This window comes from Empidonax traillii, unplaced genomic scaffold, assembly GCF_003031625.1.
Source record: "Empidonax traillii isolate 1590-97213 ecotype Southwest subspecies unplaced genomic scaffold, ASM303162v1 scaffold133:size1091145, whole genome shotgun sequence".
In the NCBI taxonomy this organism is placed as follows: Eukaryota; Metazoa; Chordata; class Aves; order Passeriformes; family Tyrannidae; genus Empidonax; species Empidonax traillii.
In genome coordinates this window covers 660,033-678,853 of record NW_020955326.1, presented here as the reverse complement: position 1 = coordinate 678,853, position 18,821 = coordinate 660,033, and the positions used below count along the sequence as shown (strand labels likewise).

Below are 18,821 nucleotides of genomic sequence, written 5' to 3'. Positions count from 1 at the left end.
TGACGGAGACGTTCTCACCTTTTTTCAACAGCAACGCCCCAGATCCCCATGGTCTCCATAGTGGCACCAACATCTTGGGGCTCTCGCAGCTGGACAGCGTTTCTGGTATGAGCTGATGCTGAGTATAGGTGAGGCAGGCTGGCCAGCTTTATGCCAACAATCAATGCTGGCATAGTCGTGCTGATTATAAACCTTTTCTGGGACGTTTACTGTTGCTTTCTGGTGAGGAGTGACAAGCTGAGGTTGAAGGATGGCAACTAAGAATTGCTGCCCAAAGTTCTTGCAGAACAGCATGCCATAGTTTCAGCCTAATCTTAGTGGGAATAGATATAAATTTAAAAGGGAGTAGTTTCTTCACTATGGTAGTTAATTACTTACATGTCATATGATGTGGTTAAACAACTGTTACTGGGTTAGGTCTTTATGTGCTGTTGAATGTTTTTTGAAATTACTTTGGGATGTGGATGGTTTGGATGCACACATATACAATATTAATGCTTTAATCTGACCATCATAGCTTTCCTCATTCCCTGTTTTATAAAAACCCTTTTATTAAAACTGAAAAAAGTTAATTTTAGGAAACATGTATGAAGGTTTCCCAATTACCCTAACTTAAACAACCATGCACTAGAATTATACTTTTCAAAAGCTTGTGCATATAATTTTAACAGGAGCTATACTGAGTTATTTAGCTTTGTGTCCCTAAAAAGTAGGATAATAATCAGTAATGTAATGGAGAATTTTGGTTGTCCAACTTTATACAGTTAATCACAAACACCAACAAAAAGCATGCTACATTTGTTTATAGAGAGATTCATCTGAGTTTCCAGCATGCCTCCCCATCCTCCCCCTCCCCAAATATGCTGGGAGATATAAGGGCAGGTAGGTTCAACCTTTTTGTCTGTTTTCCAAACCCTTTTCTGCTGAGGAAAAGAAAATCAGCAAGGTTAACACAGCTCAAAGAATGTGTCAGTCAGCAATAGAGTACAGTATTCTGAAAGTTCATGTGGAAGTGATGCATGTAGTGTGTCCTGACACCAGAAATCCTCCTAATTATTGCCTCTGGGAAAGAATCGGTTAATTTAAAACTGTAGCATGAAAGGATGCCTCTTATAGCTTGACAGAGGTGCTATAGGCCCCATAGTTTTCCTCTTTCACTATGATGATACATACAGTAAAATTGGACGTGGTTTTACTTTGCTTTTTCTGGAGATAAGGCTACACCAATAAGTTGTAAATAAATCTTCAAAGTTGTTTGCAAGAGTGTACCTTCTAAAGAAAGACTTGTGAAACTAAGCAGTAGAAAATATATTAATAAGAAGAATTCAAGAATTAACTGAATTAAAAAATAGTTAATATGTCTTTATGGATTCTTCTAACTTTGCTCATAAGCATGTGTTATCAGCAAAATAGAGAAGCTGCTATGTTTTGGTGGTGAGCAGGTCATGTATCTAGAAACAGGCAGGTGGATGTTTAAACTTGCTCTGGATCACTGCTCAATTCCAGCTGACTTTTTCTAACAGGTAGCTTTGCCAAGTGGTGTGCCAAGGTGACATTCTTCCGGGAATTGCCTGGATGGCACGCTGCTTCAGACTGAGGAAGAGGGTCTTTGCTTTGATGAGGAAATTGCCAAAACTCATGTCTCATTAGTGTTTCCTAAGGTTCTTTGGAAACGAACAACAGTTTAATTAAAGGCTGATGTAAACACATTTCTGTACTTTCCCCGCAGCATTTTATCACATTAGAATTGATCAAAATTGTTGCCTTGGGCTGTCTTGAACAGCTATGCATCTGGAGCACCATTTGTGCAAGCTGCTGATGAACTGTCTACATATGCTATGCTTCACAGCAGCTCTTCTGCCTTCCTATATAGACAGATTTACCTTGTTGGGAGATGAGATGATTTAACTATTTTTATTTGCATAAGCTCTTCTTACTTTGATGTGGCCACGCATTTCAGTGCATGCATGCTGCATCTTCAAAGTAATATAAGAATACAGGCAATAGTGATTTGGAGCAGCACTGAGAATTTAACATTAGAAGAAAATTCTAGGCAGGACGGGACATGGGGTCTGATTAATGTTGACCTTTCAATAACTTTGTCTAAGTGCTTTTGGCTTCTTTCTGCTTTTCATCTGTATTTAGCTTTTTTTTTTTTTTCCCCAAAAGTCTGTTTTATTTTAATTCTCAAAGTAATAAGGATTGGAATTCCATTCCTGAAACCTTAACACAGTCATAAGAGCAAATGACTTATTTTTTTACTATGTCATTCATTATGTAATTATCAGTATATACCTAAGTTCTCTGTAACTATTAGACTTTATTACATGATGTGGAAAAAATAAGACGTTTTAAAATGAGAAAAGTATGTGATTTCTATTATATAGAAACTAACAGTAAAATCATATGAAGTCTCACTGTCACTTTAACTCTACTTTTGTTTAAGGATCCTTGGTATGACTCTTGTTGAATGCATCCTTTCCAACTGGGCATATTCTGTGATTTTTTGATTTAAAGTGCTATATTCAAAGGCACCATTTCTTATGCAAAATAAAAGGCATTGAAAAACCACTTTGCATTTTTAATTTTTTTTTTTTTCCTTTTTGTTTCGTATTCAGGTATTACTGTATTTTGTTTTTATATTCATGTATTACTCGGCAGGGGCAGGAGCATGGATGCTCCATCATGATGGCCAGACATATGGGGAGAGCTGTGAGGGTTGTGGAGGAAAGAGACTGTCTGAATTACTTCTCAATGCAAAGGGCATTGTTTTAACAAAGAAGCTGCTGCCTGCACTTCAGGAGTTATTCTTTGGAGTTGCCTTTGCTATGTATAACAAGGCTTCTGAAGTTATCACGTGGTGGTGGTGTGCTGGGCAAGCATATAAGCTGCTGTTTTGGTCAGTAACAAGTATTTTTATGGCAGTACTGAGTTTTATTTTCCAGGCTTAGGTTACCATGATGAGAAAGGAGTCAGCTCTATGAGAAGTTCACTGAGTTTTATTTGCACTTTATTCTGTGTTTTCTGTGTACTAGCTACAGTTCTTATTTATATAAAGCAGAGGCAGGAATAAATTACACATTTTTAAAGTGGATGCTACGATTATCATAGGTACCAATCACCTTTTGTGCATATCCTTCTCAAGTTGGTGATGGCACTGAGAGGTTAATGGATACTGTGATTAGATTGCATGTCATAAAGCACACTTCCTTTGAGCACGTACAATATTTTGGTTTTGAAAAACACAACAACTTTTGTGTGTTGGATGAAGTAGCAGTTACCAACCAAACAAAATCTCTGTTGAATTCCAGAGATCAGAGCTGCTGACATAGGCAGACCTTCAGGAGATAAGCAGGTCTTTCTTTCATGTGTTCTTTTATTGAATATGAGCTTTACAAAAGGCAAAGATGTTCCAGTTCCAGTCAATGGTTGTTTGTTTTGTTTTGTTGGTGTTTTTTTTTCCCCATTAGGGAGACTTAAGTGCAGTAGTTTTAATTTGAAATAAACTGTTTGTGTGTTCTCTCTTTTGCAATAGACTTTATGTGGTGGAGTTACTAAAATATTTGGTCCCTGATAAATTCTATGTCAATTTCTGATGGCCATGGTGTTGAAGTCAGAGGTGGTGTTTATAAGCTATTAGACACCCATTTTTTTTGTCAGATTATAGTATTGTAGCATTTCTGCAGAGGCAGATTATGTGTGCACAGAGCCACAGTATGAAGGTTAATTTTGTCCTGGACTTTAGTAAAACTCCGCATCTGTTGGGGAAGTGTGGGAATTTTCTTGCCCTGATGGGTCTAGGGCCTTAATATGAAGAAGCTAGGGCTATCATTGCAGCAGAAAGTAAAACATAGTGAAATGTTTGAAAATCATTCCAGGATTAATTTTTATCATGGTTTGCCTGTGCAAAGCTCAACTTAAAAGAAAAAAAAATCAGTGTTGCAATTTAAAAAAATATTTCTTAGCTTAGCAGAATATATCCAACAAAACTGTAAGCATTTGACAAGTTTTTCTTTTTTTGTCTGCTGAGCCAATCAAAGAAGCAAAATATTCCTCCATTTTCTTCTTCAACATAACTGATTTACCAAATTTTTAAAGACAACTAGAGGTGCCTCTGTCAGCACTCTGTTTTTGATAACATTAGATTGCAGCTGATCAGTATAATAAAATCATAAGAACAACCTTTGACATCTGTTAAAACAGAATGATTGCTGAATTGCTCTGTTGTGAGCAGTTCTTTGTTCTTACTGAAGGTTTTGCTGAACTAAAACCTTTTTCAACAGCATTCGTGAAGATGTGAACTTTGCAGGGTATCCAAGCAATCATGAGACTTAGTCATTAAGGCCAAAGGGGAGTGCAGGAGTTGCAGGGGAATTGGTGGAGGTATACAGCCAGAGTCTGCTTGGGGACTGGTGCCGGTGCCTACACAGGGATTGGCAGCGGGATGGGACAGACCATAGAAGTAGATTCTCAGTTTCATGGGTCCTGCTCTAAGTATTATTTTCAGGGTGAAAACCCAATCTTAATCTTTAGCCAGTTCAGGAAGTGTTTATCTGCTTTGGTTTTAATAAGACATTCAAATTTTGCTGGCCTGTATGTGATTTCTGAGATGAATACATGTATCCCAGAATAGTAAAATACAGTGTGCCAATATTAAAATTGTCAAAAATCCTTTTAAAGCTAACATGGTCCATGTAGGAAAATCAGTTGCAATGTGGCTCCTGTCCAGTAAAGTGCTTAAGAACTGACGTTTGCTTTAAACATGGGTACCGTTGATTTGAAATGGAACCCAAATACAATACGGATGTGTGTCCTACAAAAATATTGTAATTAACTTTTAAATAATTTGGTTCAAAGTCCAACAAGTGTTGTTTGATTAACTTAAACTTTCAGAAAAAATATAGTAGTTTTGCTCTATGAAATATCAATGAGCTTGCATGGTAGAAATCATACGTTTGTCTCTGCTAGTGTGTTACGTTCACATAGTAAGCTCCAAAGAGATGTTTTTGTTGATTGGGAAACTGGAAGGAAGAAGTGGGAAGGACTTTCTTCAGATACAGAAAATATGAGATAGAGAAGTTAAAAGTATCCTTTGTTCTTATGGAGGTTACCTTGTTTCACTGTGGTTTTGGGAAGGGTAAGGGATAAGTTTTGAAATAACACAATAATGAATACCATAAACTGGCATGTGTATGGCAGTTACCCTGTACACCTGAGTGTAGGTGTTCCATTAAAAAGTGCAATAAAATTAACTGGCTGTTGAAGGAGCAGATGATTTGGTGATGTTCTGGGGAGCTGAGAGGTGTCTAGCAAAGTTTCTTCACTGTTTGACTTGTCTGGTATGAAAGGAATGTAGTTTCTGTTTTTCAGGACAAAAACCAGTAATGGGATTATTATTAATTCTCAAGTTTTAAAGCAATAGTTTAAAATTAGTTTATTGGTCATAGGGGAGTTGGGTCACCAAAAAATATTTATGCATGAACAGTAAAAAGAAATACCTCCAGTCTACAAAATCATGTGTCCTGAGACAGGCTTCTAAGCTAATGTCACCCTTTTGTTGTTTTTCTGTTACAGATATGTCTTCTCCTACAATGAAGAAACCTGAAAAGCCTTTGTTTAGTCCTACATCTCCTCAGGATTCTTCACCAAGACTGAGCACTTTTCCCCAGCATCACCATCCAGGAATCCCAGGAGTTGCACACAGTGGTGAGGGTTATGGAGGAGGAAGAAAAAACCTCCCTGTTCTTTATTATAATTAGAATGTGATGCATTTTTTCAGACTTTCTTAGAGACCTAATCCCATTTATAACACCGATTGAGAGTAAAAATGGAAAAGGTTGTGATATCCTTGCAGGAGTGTTCATTAAACTGTTCAGGTAATCTGACTGCTGAAAGTAACTGAAAAGGATTTAGGATTAACCAGTGAATAAAATAAAATGTGTACTGCGTGAAGAAACTGACAGAGGAAAAACTGTCCCTGTACTTCTTTTCACCTAAATCCTTTTTTTATTATTGTTGCAATGACTGTGTTGCATATCAATACCGAATAGCTATGATTTAGTACATAGAAGTCACAACCATGTTCTCTGTCACACAAAGAAAAGAGTACCAGTGCATATTTTGAATGCTTAGTCTAAAGACATAGAGTCCTGATAAGTATTTTTCAACACCTGTTCTGAAATCCATAGTAAATCCATAGTAAAACTTCACTTAAATTGTGAGGGAGATACTTGTATGCTTGTAATATGATAGAATGCATGTTGTCTTGAGGCTCTATCAGTGACAACAGGGAAATTGCAGCATCGTGGTCTGTTTAATTTCAGAGGTGAGACTGACCCTGATTTTTCAGTTGAGAACATGGTCCTCAGAAGTGTCCCCTCAGCATCTCATCATGTCTCCTTAAAAACTGAATATAAAGGGCTTAATTTCTTGGGCAGAGCCGGGTGACTAGAGGAGTAAAACAGATTTGAAAACTTTCTTCTTTTCTTTCACATGCAGTTCTGTTTTGAGAAGTTTCTGTTTCATGATTTCTCCATGATTTCTAGTTCCCATCATTCAGTTAATGTGTAAAGACTATTTTCCCCTTAACATCCACTTATTTTGTTTTATGGAAATGGGGCTGTGCTCATTCTGGTCTCTGTAAGGTTTCCACAACCAGCAAATACTCAAGCACATCAAAGATAATGGGGGAAATGGAAGGTATAGATTTCTGTGCATTTGAGTTTGTTTTGCACAGCTGTGGCATGCCAGAGCAATAAATAGCATTTTATGTTTAAACTGAGCTTGGTGGGGCTGTGTTTAAAATGAGTCTGCCCCAAAGAAATTATTTTTGATCCTATACCTGTGTGTATATCTTTATATTTACTTTAGAGTATAATTTTCAAATATACATACTTGAGTCATAACCTAAATTGCAGGTGAGCTATTTGCTTGCTAGTAAACTTTTTTTTTTTTTTTTTCAGGCTGTCCTATTATGTCAGTGAGCAACACCCAAAAAATAGCTATGTCAGCTCTAAAAATTAAGCTGGAAAAACCCAGAGATGTGAAAGGTGGTCCAGAAAAGCACCTTATGCTGATACAGTAGAGAACCATGAGCAGTTTATAATAAAACCTTGCTTATAAAGACTCAGTTTTACACTTCTCCACTAATGAAAATGAAAATGTCTTTTCTCCATTTCCATTGAACTTAGTAGCTCTTTTTTTACTACACCAAGTAGTTGCTCTCTTGATGTGTAGTAAGGGTAGAAACTGTGTTCTTGTGGAGTGTGATAGAAGAAAATTCTTCACTTCCAGACCAACAACTGGGCAGCAGAAGGATGTACTGTACATTCCTTTCACTATGAAAACAATGCCAGTTGTTAAGACACTGCACACAGTTTATAACTGTAGAAGTGTATCTTTGTGGGAGATGGAAAGAAAGAGAATTCAAAGTAAAAAGAAAAGTGTAGATACTTTTTTGTTTGTCAGAGGTAATTTTGGTAGATGGATTGGTTTCCAGGATCTGAAATTGGATGTTCATGAGCTTTATCGTAAGGGTCAGCAAATATTCATAACAATATTGCTAAGTAGACATTTTCCCCTGTCCCCAGATGAGGCAGATAGAGTGCAATACAGTGAGGAATCACTAACTGTTCCTTGGGTCTTGGTTACTTTCTTCAGTGTCATAGTGCTTTGAATAAAAGTGTGGGGTTTATTTTTTAAACAAGTATTTGATTTCTTTATTTGGGCTCCAGATGGTAAAACTGTGTAGTTGAAGTGCCTTTTATGCTGAAGAACCATAACTGTTTAAAGAACAAAATGGATTAAATATTATGACATAACTCATAAACCCAAAACAAGATACAGTATTTACAAATTTGAAACAGTTGCACTTTCCATTTCCTGGGATTATGTGAGGGGAGGATCTGTAGGTTTTTCTATAAAAATGCCGTGAAGCAGGAGTGCAGTGTATTGATTAATAACTGACTTTTTATTTTTCTTGCTGTAACACAGAGGTGAAGAATTTTAGAAGAAACAAGATGCGAAGTAATTTTAATTTTATTTTATCTTCTCCAGTCATCTCAACTAGAACTCCACCTCCACCTTCACCATTGCCATTTCCAGCACAAGCTATTCTCCCTCCTGCCCCATCTAGCTACTTCTCTCATCCAACGATCAGATATCCTCCCCACCTGAATCCTCAGGATACTCTGAAGAATTATGTACCTTCTTACGACCCGTCCAGCCCGCAGACTAGCCAGGTACTGTAAAAAGATGCGAACCCTCCATAACAAATCCTATGAGGAATTCCAGGGCATCTAGACTGGGTCTCCCCAGTTCCGGTCTCAGAGAAATCTGGGAGATGGTATATGAGTGATACAACTTTTTCTGTTAATCACAGTTGAATAAAGGGTACAGGGTAATCATATCCACCTGCTTTGTCAAGTGTAAGAAAAATACTTCACTGATGGAACAACCTGGTAGCAGTAACAGGGCAGTCCTGGTTCTGCACTCCTTCTGCAGGCTTGGTGCCTCTGTTCATGAAGGCCACCATAGGCAAAGTTCCTGCAGGATGCAGCAAGGAATGCGTTGAAATATATATATATATATATCTCCAAGCACATACATGGTTATGGTATATTTTATAGGCTGGCAATGAAAATAAACTCTGTCAAGGTAATGCTTGCCTGGTTCCATAGGCACCTGAAGTTTCTTTGCATAGTGAGCACAGCACCGCCACACAAATTCTTTTTTCCTTGCTTTTGTAGAGAACATGCAGTAGCAGATGCGTTGTTGGCAGCTGCTGATTTAGTCTTGTTTCTGATATAGAAAATTAACATGTTTTTCATTAATGAAGTAATTTGTGAAGGATTGTGTGCAGAACTGCTTTCCATGAGAGCACCAGCACATAGCATTAGCATGTGATCTGCACTATAGGATAAACTGCAGTTGAGACCTGGTCTGTCAATACCTGGAATATTTCCAATGTCACTGTAATGTAATCCTTGCTGCTCAGGCTGTTATTTATTTTTGATGCCTTGCCTGAAAGGTTCTTGTGGAACCCTGTTGCCTATGCTTTAGCATGTTTTTTGGAAGAGCCTTGGGAATGTAAACTGAAGAGACAATGGTCAGGTTTTTCTGCTCCTAAGAGTTAGTTTCCTTTGGAAGGACTGTCTTATCAGGAATGAAGGGGTTGCTATGACAGCATTTTGGTTTGGGTTTCGTTTGTTTGCTTCATTTGTTTTGTTTTTCATCAATAATGACAGGCCTTTCAGCATTCATTTTGGACACAACAGCAATAGAACTTGAGACTGAATCAAACTTTCTATGTTGAATAACAGATACAGATCCTTTGAGCTCTGCAGAAGGTCATGGTGGCTATTGTCCCCTTGGGCTAATTCCCTGGTCCAGCTGCATGACTTTCTATGCATTTAATTGAAAAAAACCCACAAAAACAAAAAGCAAAAAACAAAAAGAACCAGTGGGTCCAAAATCTAAAATTTACTTTGAAGGGAGAAATCCTAACTGTGATTTTTGTTAGTTACAGTATTAATGCAAATTAAACCAAAAAGTGATCATGAAGTATGTCGACTTTAGAATACAAATTGCACATGGATTAAAAGTCTTTCAGTCCCATATAGCGTTTTTGCTGAGACTCAGCTGGGAATGTTGCATGCAGGACCTGATTTTAATTTGTGTAAAATTTCCATGAATAACAAAGTCTAATTAAGACACCCATTAAAAGTCCTTAGCGCTAATTCAGTGCAGAAAATCTCAGAGTTCTGTTGGATTTTTTTTTTTAAACTGATGTCTTAATTAGGCACTATTAGGGGGAAAATTATGCAAATTAAATCAGGCCCTTACTGTTATGCCTTTCTTTAATTATTCGGTGCTTGTTTTACTTACATTTTGAATTCTTATATATGTTAAAAGAGCAGATTAGGTGATAATCTCTCTGGATTGTTTCATGTTCTGCTTTGGATCATTACTGAAAAAAAACCCCAACTATCTTTCAGACAGTTGAAAAATGTGCTGTCTTAGGATTTTAACATTGGGGAGTATATTAACTGAGCAGGAGTTACACCTTCAATTTATTGCTCAACTCTCTTCTCTTAGCTCTGGTTGAAAGACTAATCTTTGGACCTTAAAAGATGAAATTTTACTCTGCTGATTTTTTTCAGAGCATCTGAAAACACTTCATACACTTGTATCGTGCTACCATAGGGAATAACAGACCTAACTGGCCTAAATTTAACACTTTAATCAGCTTTCGTAGCCTTTATATTAGGGCAAGGTTTTTAATTTCATTTGATGTTGGATTTAGTTCCTGAGAAGAGGGAATGGGGTAAATAATACCATGTATGCCATTTCAGGCATCTGCATCAGCTATTCACCACATTTTATTTTCATTAATCACCATTATTAGTGGAATCTTTCTAAAATTTAATTCCTTAGAGTTTGCCTCTGGTATTTGCTGTACATTGGAGTAGTTGCATGCCCAGTCAAAATATCCCTAAATAGAACACTTGAAGTTTGACTGTACAAAGAGTAAAACAGCAGGATTAATTTTTTGCTTAGGAAAAGAATCAACCGTCTGTGAAGTTTCAGTGACAAAAGGGAATTGTTCTGATACAATGGCATGCTTTGAGCCAAACCAGTTTTTCTTTTCTAAATAAAACATGAATTTTTATTCAGACAAATTTAATTATTATAAAATGCAAAACTGCATCTGTAGGAATACCACATCAAATTTAATTATACTTTCTCACCTCAAAACATACTCATTTTGATTTCAAAAGGAGAACTATGATGATCATTTTAATTTCATCTGTAGAAATAGAAAGGATGGATACCCTGACAGCATTTACCTAAAATGAACTGCTCCTTCCCAACATCTTTCAGTAACACGCTAATTTAGATTGTTACGACAGGCAACTGAGATGCCTTGTATCCCCACAGCAATTTTGAGATTAATTACATTACTGCTACACTGATTATAGTGAGACAGTCATGCTATTCAATGGAATACTTTAAGTAAAATTAGTTTAAAGATATAGAGCTCCCATAGGTTTCCATGGTGGGAAGCAGTGGGCAATTTTCTTGATATAATGTTAAATACTCCAAATTATGTGTGATGAACAGTCAGGAAGTTCAAACAGGCCCTTTGGCTGCAGTGAAAAATGATTCAACAATGGATGGTTCTAAACAAAAGGGAGCTGTGGCTGTTGGTTTCATGAATATCTGCTTTTTATCCCCTGCTCAATCTGGAGAATAAACAAACAAATCTACTGAACAGAAATGAACCTTGTTAGCTATAGAGCTGGACTTGTCTCCAACTAGTACTCTGAAAAGTTCCCAGGGTTTTGAGAACTGCTGCACTTTCCACTGATTGAGAATTTCAGCTGAACCCTTTTTATTATACTTATTTCAATGCTTTTCTTCTTAGCAATGCATTCATGTTACTTGTTAAGACTGTGTGTGTGAGTATGTATCTGTGTTATGATGGTGTGCAGGTGTCTTCAACTGATACTAGTTACTGTAAGTTTCAGCAAAAACTAGTTTATTCATATGGGTCTAACTGACCTACGGTGTTTATCGATCTACAGTGTGTTGAGGTTTTCAAAGCTACCACAAATTTCAAGCATGTATTTCCTTTTTGAATGATTCCAGATGGGTGAATCTTTTAATCCTAAAAAACATTACCTTTGTATCTATGTACATGTGCACACACACACACACAAACATAAATATGCACTGTGCACACTTGAAATGTTTTAATACTCAAGAGTGTATGACTCAGCTTATAGTATCAAAATCAGGCTTCCAATGAGCCTGAACAAATCAAGCACAACACCACTTGTGTGGCTGAAAACAAAACCAAAAGCTCCAACTTAATGCACTGTTGAATTAAACAGAAAAATTTCCTGGTTAAGTGTGGTGAATCATAGAAGAAAGATCAGCAAGTGCGATGAAGGAAAAAATGGTAAAGCAAACAGTTGAGGTGAATTCTGCTGAAGAATATCCTGTAATCAGTGAGAATTTTTTTTCTGATTGAACCAAGCAAACAGAAGTGTACAATCTTTCAAGCTCTTTGAATATGGATTTTAAGGGCACAGTTCATATGTAACGTTAGATCAAATGTTGTGATATTTTTGATGACAAATGCAATTTTCAGTGATATGGTAAAACTAACTCCAGTTTGGAGGAGTTAAATATTGGACCCTTTTTCTCTTACAATAAATGGCTTACATATGTGGTGTCAGAGTGAACTGCTACCTGTATGGCTACTAAAATTCTTGGGCCTGGTAAAACATACTTTCTTGCAATGTGGGCTAGTTTGCAGCTTTATTTTTTTGTTGGTTTATCTTTGTCTGAAGACAGAAATATCTGAAGTGCTTGAGAATTGCTTCTAGAAGCCACTTATTTTCCTCTCATAATTGATTGGGATATTCAAGTTTCTGTTCAATGAAAGACATACACACTCTTTAAGAACATCAGGCAGATGCTTTGTCATTCTTCAGTACAATTACTACAGTCATTTAGCATTGAGAAGAGAATCTTATGAGGTTCTGTTTGGGCTGGTCAAAGGATTTCCTATTTGTTCTTGGGAAAGTACTAGCAGAATAAGCCAAAAAAAGTAATGTGGTTTCTTTGGTGTAGCTAGCACCTTTATTTGTTGACATTTAATTATTTTCAGCTTCTTGGGCAAATCCTTACTTGTAATTTTTAAGAAATTATTGGAGATTAAATAAACACCGTGCAGTTTTTCATTGTGATTTGGAGGCAGAGAGCAAAAGAATCTTAGCTTAATGCTATCTATCAGCAAGGCATTTTAAGATTAATTGCGGTTGTAACAGATAACTTTTTATAGTCTGCTCTAAATGCATAGGTATAAGTCTCCAGAGTGCATGAAATACCATGTAACATAAAGATATCTTTTGAACATTTATCTACAAAGGGATTTCCTTTCCCATGCTTCTGTCACACAAACTTACCCTGTTGTTAAGGCAAATATACAAGAAAAGCTGGGTATTTCCTTGTGCTCTACCTGTTGACAAAGAACTCAGATTTTACAAGCTGAGTAAAATTGTACTTCAAGATGGAGGACTCTAGAATATCTTATGGTATCCATGTCTAAACCTGGATTGCTGAAACTGTGCAGTTGCTGTAAGTTTCTGCAGCATTTCATCAAGGCTTTCTCAAATGGATGAGACTAAGAGCTTTATAGATCAAAGTCAGCACCTTGATTTCTTATAGAAAGCAGTACAGAAGGGATGTTGTCAGCCAAGAACTGGCAACAACATGTTTTTTTCTAATTCCTCAGACAGGTAGCTGCATGTCACACCAGATGAAGCCTTTGTATGACATCTCAGAGTGAGGTCTGTATAAGATGTCCTGTCACAATGAGTTACTCAGATTCCTAGTACAGAAACTAGGGAGATTCATCCTTATCAAAAGTGGTAAGGGGCACTATCAAAAGGCGAAGTACATTACTGTTGCTATCACAGTGTTCCATAGCAGAGAGGAAACCTGTATAGTCTTGCTTCTTGTTAAGCAAATGCTTTCTGGAACCCACCAGGTTCAGCCTGAGGGGGAACTGCCCTAAAATACCTTCTACAGGCTCAGTGGTGGTACTCTAATAATGCAATTCCCTTATGTTTAGCAGAGTCTCAAAGGCATTATAATTATTATTACTCAGATAGGTAATGACTTGGGTATATGTGTTCCGCACGTGAAAATGCCTGCTGTACCAGTGAGCTGTCTCCATTGGAATAATAACATAGCCATAGGATTTTTACAGGTGATTTAGCATTAGGGTGCCCTAGGCAGAAAGGAGAGAGGAGAGAGTTAGAAAAATGAGCAATACTACTGGTTTCTTTTACTTGTAGATTTTCTGAAACATCAGTCACACTCTGTGGATACCACAGAGCACAAGGACATGGGCTCACAGACAGAACTTTTGATGATCTGTTACTATGATCTGTGAACTATGATCTCCAGGTTTACGCTTGTGTAGATAAATGTGAAAGTAAGATATTTGGTATGTCAGCAGGGAACCAAAATGTGCAGAACTGGATTTTCTATAACTCCATCAACAAAATTAATTCAATCAGTGGTGTCAAAACTACACTGTTATAGGGTTTTGTAGTGGTACTCTACAGCATAGTATCTGAACTTTGTCATTACAAGTGAGTGGAGTTGTTGAGAGGAAATGGTTGACAGTATTTCTAAATGCACTGCATCCAGTTGATCACCTGGCTATAATAAGGAGAAACACAGAATTTCTTGTGAAACACAGAATTTCTATTAAAAACCTGTGGTTTGAGATGCAAATATATCATTGTTCAAGTGTAGTAACTAGGTGGAATTTAATATATATCTAGGATATGCACAGATTAAGATGATTTTTGGCCTTTCTTAATTATTTATTTGAAGATGCTATGCATTTAAGATTCCAAATAGAATTTGATTTCTTTAATTTGGATTTTAAAGTTATCATTACAATTATTTTGTTAAAAAAGGTACAGATTTAGACATTAAATATATTTGAAAATTTAACAAATACTTTATGTGAATTGTTTAATAGGTATGTGAAATTTCTGTTATGTTTGGATATCTCATCTGTAAATGTTAGTGGTTGCCATTTTACTATGGTAAAGACTTTTGTAACACTGGAAATAGTGATCTATATGACAAAACACTGTCCTGAAATGTAACTGAATACCTAAGGGTAAATGTGCTGATATTTGGGCATATATTTAAACAGAAGTCCAAAAGGAGGTTGATTAATTGCTGATTATAAATAAGTTAGTAAAATCCCATCAGGGGAAAAAGGTGTAGTGAATTCTGACTTTAAGGAACTCCATATTCATGTCTGTTACAGGTTTCTATTCAGACTTCAGACCTGAAAATTAACTGAAAATGTTTATGGTGCACACCATCAGATAGGAACAATTTGATATTCTGGTTATGTTACAGCTACTACAGCAAATACAACTCATCTGTGGCTTTGGGCACATGAATGAATTAAACTGTGGCAATTCAAGGTCGTATGGATTAAAAAACTTGAAGATGTAACACATCTGAAAATCAAATTAGTCTCCAATCCAATAGTAGAAAAACGTATACCTGCACAAATCAGGGTTGAATTTGCCAGACCTTCATCGTGTTTGCTTCTTTTCCTCTCCAGTTTTCAAGTGTACAGCTTGTTTATCTAACACAGCTGTCTCTGTGAAATTTGCTTGAGGTTTATGCCTCAGGCATCATCTCTCTGTGAATCCATCACAAAGGCATGTTGATGCCCTATTTGATGGTAACAGTTGATTTTTCACCTGTAATGCAGTTGTCTGTAAGAATCTCTTCAGAGAAAACCAGAACTAGAACCTAGAACTTATTTTATCTAAGGACAAAATTAATTTCTATTAAATTAATTGCAAATATTTGTACCTGTAATTCAAGCAGATACTCTCCAAATATATATGTGTAATTTCCATGCCAAAATATCTTTTGGCATAATTGTAAAAGTTAAAAGGAGAACAGGTCGCAGAAATTATTTCTAGATGGCAGTTTTCAATAAGATTATGAAGGAGCTGTTTCAGAGCAGAAGGCTTCCCTCTTTGGACTAAAGCTTAAAGCAGGTTAAAGGACTTGAGATATCCAAGACAGTCAGTGTTCATGAGCTTCTATGTCTATCAGCTATCACAGTCCAGGATATAGATCTTTATTTCAAAAGCTTTTAGTTTTGTGTTTCCAAAGATAATCATAGAAGTGTGAATTGAAAATAAACTGATTGTGTCTGCAGTTTTATGTGTGAGACAGATTTAGAGAAATACCTACCATTTAAGAAGAAACTGGGGGAAAAAAAAAAAAAGGAAAGAAATGTGTGTGGGGAGTCACAAACTGTATCTGCTAAAATCACTAGTGAATTCCCTGTGGATGTCAACAGGATTTCACCCTCTATTTGGATGAAGTGTGTGATGTATTACACTGCCATTGTGTATTGCACAGGGAAAAACCTGGTTTACAAGAGAATGGGGTATAAGTGTAATCTTTGTCTTATAAATGAACAAGGAAAGGGTTTGCTCATTTGGACAATATGGACAAAGGCTAAGGTGGACTCCACGTGAGCCATTGGATTGGGATCACTATGGGACAATATAGTGCTGTAATCTTCTTGGGCTCCTGCTCTGTCCTTCTAATTTATTATCATTTATTCCAGTCTGTCTTTGGAGACAGCTGCTTTTTTAAGCAGATGATACTGCCTTTTTCAATCCATACACACTCCCTGAAATCTGCTTTCTTAGTTTTTAATAAAAGTTGATGATTTTGGTAAGGGTTTCTCAACTGTTTTTGTGATGTTAGCACACCACATAAGCTAAGGCTCCTAAGGTAACCCTCTGATCACAGGTCAGTGACTTCACCTGATGCAACTGAGAGGTGGTATTCCCTCCAGCAGGCTGTGTGGACAGCTGAGCTGCCAGGACAGGAGAGAGGGTTTACCTCTGCAGTAGGCTTCCTAAAAACATTGTGAAAATCCAGTCCAACACAGCAAGCAGATCTTACTGACAAGAGTAATGTTTAGGAAGTGACTTTTTCTCATTTAGTAGGATAGTTTGTTAGCCATTTAGTATGCATTTTTACTGTTATTTTTCATTGTAAGGCTTGTGATTTTAGGGAGGGAAATAGGCTGCTAACTCTTCAGTGTTCCTGCGGACACCAGATTGATTTCCATTTGCACTTATATTTTCTCGTGTTTTCTGATAGCCTAGTTTCAGATGTCCTAAACAAGAGTCTCCGACTCTCCCCTGGGTGCATTTGCAAAGTCTAGTAGATCACACTGCCAGGACTTTTCTCTTGCTATTAGTTTTAAATTTCCTCCTTCTCAGTTTCATTCCATTACCCCAAGTAAGTATTTCCTGTATTTTCCAAATAATTCCTTCCTCTTCTATGTGTTTATACTCCTCACATACTTGCACTAATTGTCTCAGTCTGATTATTATTTCATTACCAAAGTCATCCCTACCTCTTTTAACCTTTCCTTGAATCAGTTGAATTGGGTCCTTTATCAGTCCATGTCTTTAAGTTATCTTAAATCTGACAAGATCCTTCCAATAAAAAGATTTCCAGTATTTCATAATTTGTATGGCTTTTTTAAACTGCTTGTGATTCATATAGTACACAATCAGTTTAAGACAGAAGTTATCAGTCACTGTTGAAAAAACATTTACTGGTAGCTGATTTTTATTGCAAGTTATTTACCTTTGGAATATTTACAGTCATGCAGAATGTCTAAGGCATGCTTAAACACTGGATAAGCATATACATTTACTAGTCAACTTTGCCAAATTCAGATGTACCTAAATGTATAAAGTAGCATATTACCTTATGACCTGCACCATAAGGTCACACACTGCCTCTTGTATCTGTGAAAGAAGTGTCCTTACTTATTATGCTCTTGACTTGGAGAGTTCCCATTATGAAACACTTCTGCATTTTTGGAGATGGCTTTTGGCCAGATGTTATGATGTGTGCATTGTAGTGCATTGTGTCCAAATCCAAATTCCATATGAATTATTAGTTAGCCTTCCAGTATGAGTAATCTCTGTGGACAACTATGGTCAAGTCTTGATTATCCTCCAAGCCAGAGTAGTATGGCATGTAAAAACAGGGATTTCATATCAGTCATCTGCTCTTAATATTTCATACATTACGGCCTCTGCCTGGTCAGTTTACTCCTGCTGAGTTTTGGTACACAGACACTGCCTGAACAGCAATTATATTTTGAAACTATCTGACACATGTTGCACTCAAAAGGAAAGAAGCCTTACCAAAAAGTACCGCCACTTAAGCATGTCCTACCTATCAGAGAAGAGACCTGCCTGATGACAAATATCTCCTATAAATTCATGGCGCCGCTATAACAGCACATTCCAAAATGCAGGTACTACAGCAATGGGCATTTTGGAAAACCCTAAGATAGGTAGGTAGGTTCCTTAAATGCAATGTATATATTTCACAAGGCATTCTTTTGGTTTTGTTTTGTTTTGTAGCCTAACAGCAGTGGTCAAGTAGTAGGGAAAGTGCCTGGCCATTTTACTCCAGTTTTGGCACCCTCTCCCCATCACAGTGCGGTGCGACCTGTGACCCTGACCATGACAGATACTAAACCCATCACTACATCCACTGAAGGTGAGGCATCTTCACCTACAGCAACCAGTAAGTATTTCTTTAGGAAACAAAAAAATGTCCATCGAAGATTCAATATGATTTCAAATTAAGGCCAGAAAAAGGCGCCTTTTCCTACTATTTGACCAAGTGGGTGCTCATCATTTTACATGGAGAGCAAATGTGATCTGACTGCAAAACCTTTCCTCTGCTAATTTCAACCAGTGGATCATGTTACATATACCAGAGTTTGTGACATGACAACTAAAATGAAAGGGAAAAGCCTGCATATTTGACCACTGTTCAAGGAAAAGAAAATGTGTTTGTTCATCTGAGGTGGACATTGTTAAGACACTGAGAAGCACACCAAGACAGCAAGGTTTTACAATGACCCACAGATGGAATTACAAGCAGAGATTGGATAATTTGCTCCTCAATGAACTTTCCTACAGAAATCAAGCCTGTTTGCAACTCATACAGAATCCGAGCTATGACAATTGCATGTTAATATAGGTTGTGTCATTTTTCACAGAAACAACTACTGTGGCAAAAGAAAATTCCTTTTCATTGCTGCAAGGGATGTTAGATCCACTGTTTGTGGTTGTTGGTTTTTTTGTTTTGTTTTGTTGGTTTTTGTTTTTTTTTTTTTTTTTTTTTTTTTTTTTGTTGTTGTGTGT

The 18,821-nt window shown here is 36.9% G+C and overlaps 1 protein-coding gene across 7 annotated transcripts in view; it reads left to right on the top strand.

The window, feature by feature from the left end:
- NFIB (nuclear factor I B) overlaps nt 1-18,821 on the top strand; it is a 161,858-nt gene that overhangs the window by 118,428 nt on the left and 24,609 nt on the right. For 3 of the 7 annotated variants that reach the window (XM_027883730.1, XM_027883732.1, XM_027883733.1), the window contains exons 7-9: nt 5,575-5,706; nt 8,056-8,240; nt 18,030-18,195. In XM_027883730.1, the coding sequence (XP_027739531.1) occupies nt 5,575-5,706; nt 8,056-8,240; nt 18,030-18,195 (483 nt within the window). The remainder of the gene's footprint in view (nt 1-5,574; nt 5,707-8,055; nt 8,241-18,029; nt 18,196-18,821) is intronic. The other 4 variants (XM_027883731.1, XM_027883734.1, XM_027883735.1 and 1 more) reach the window with 2 other exon arrangements.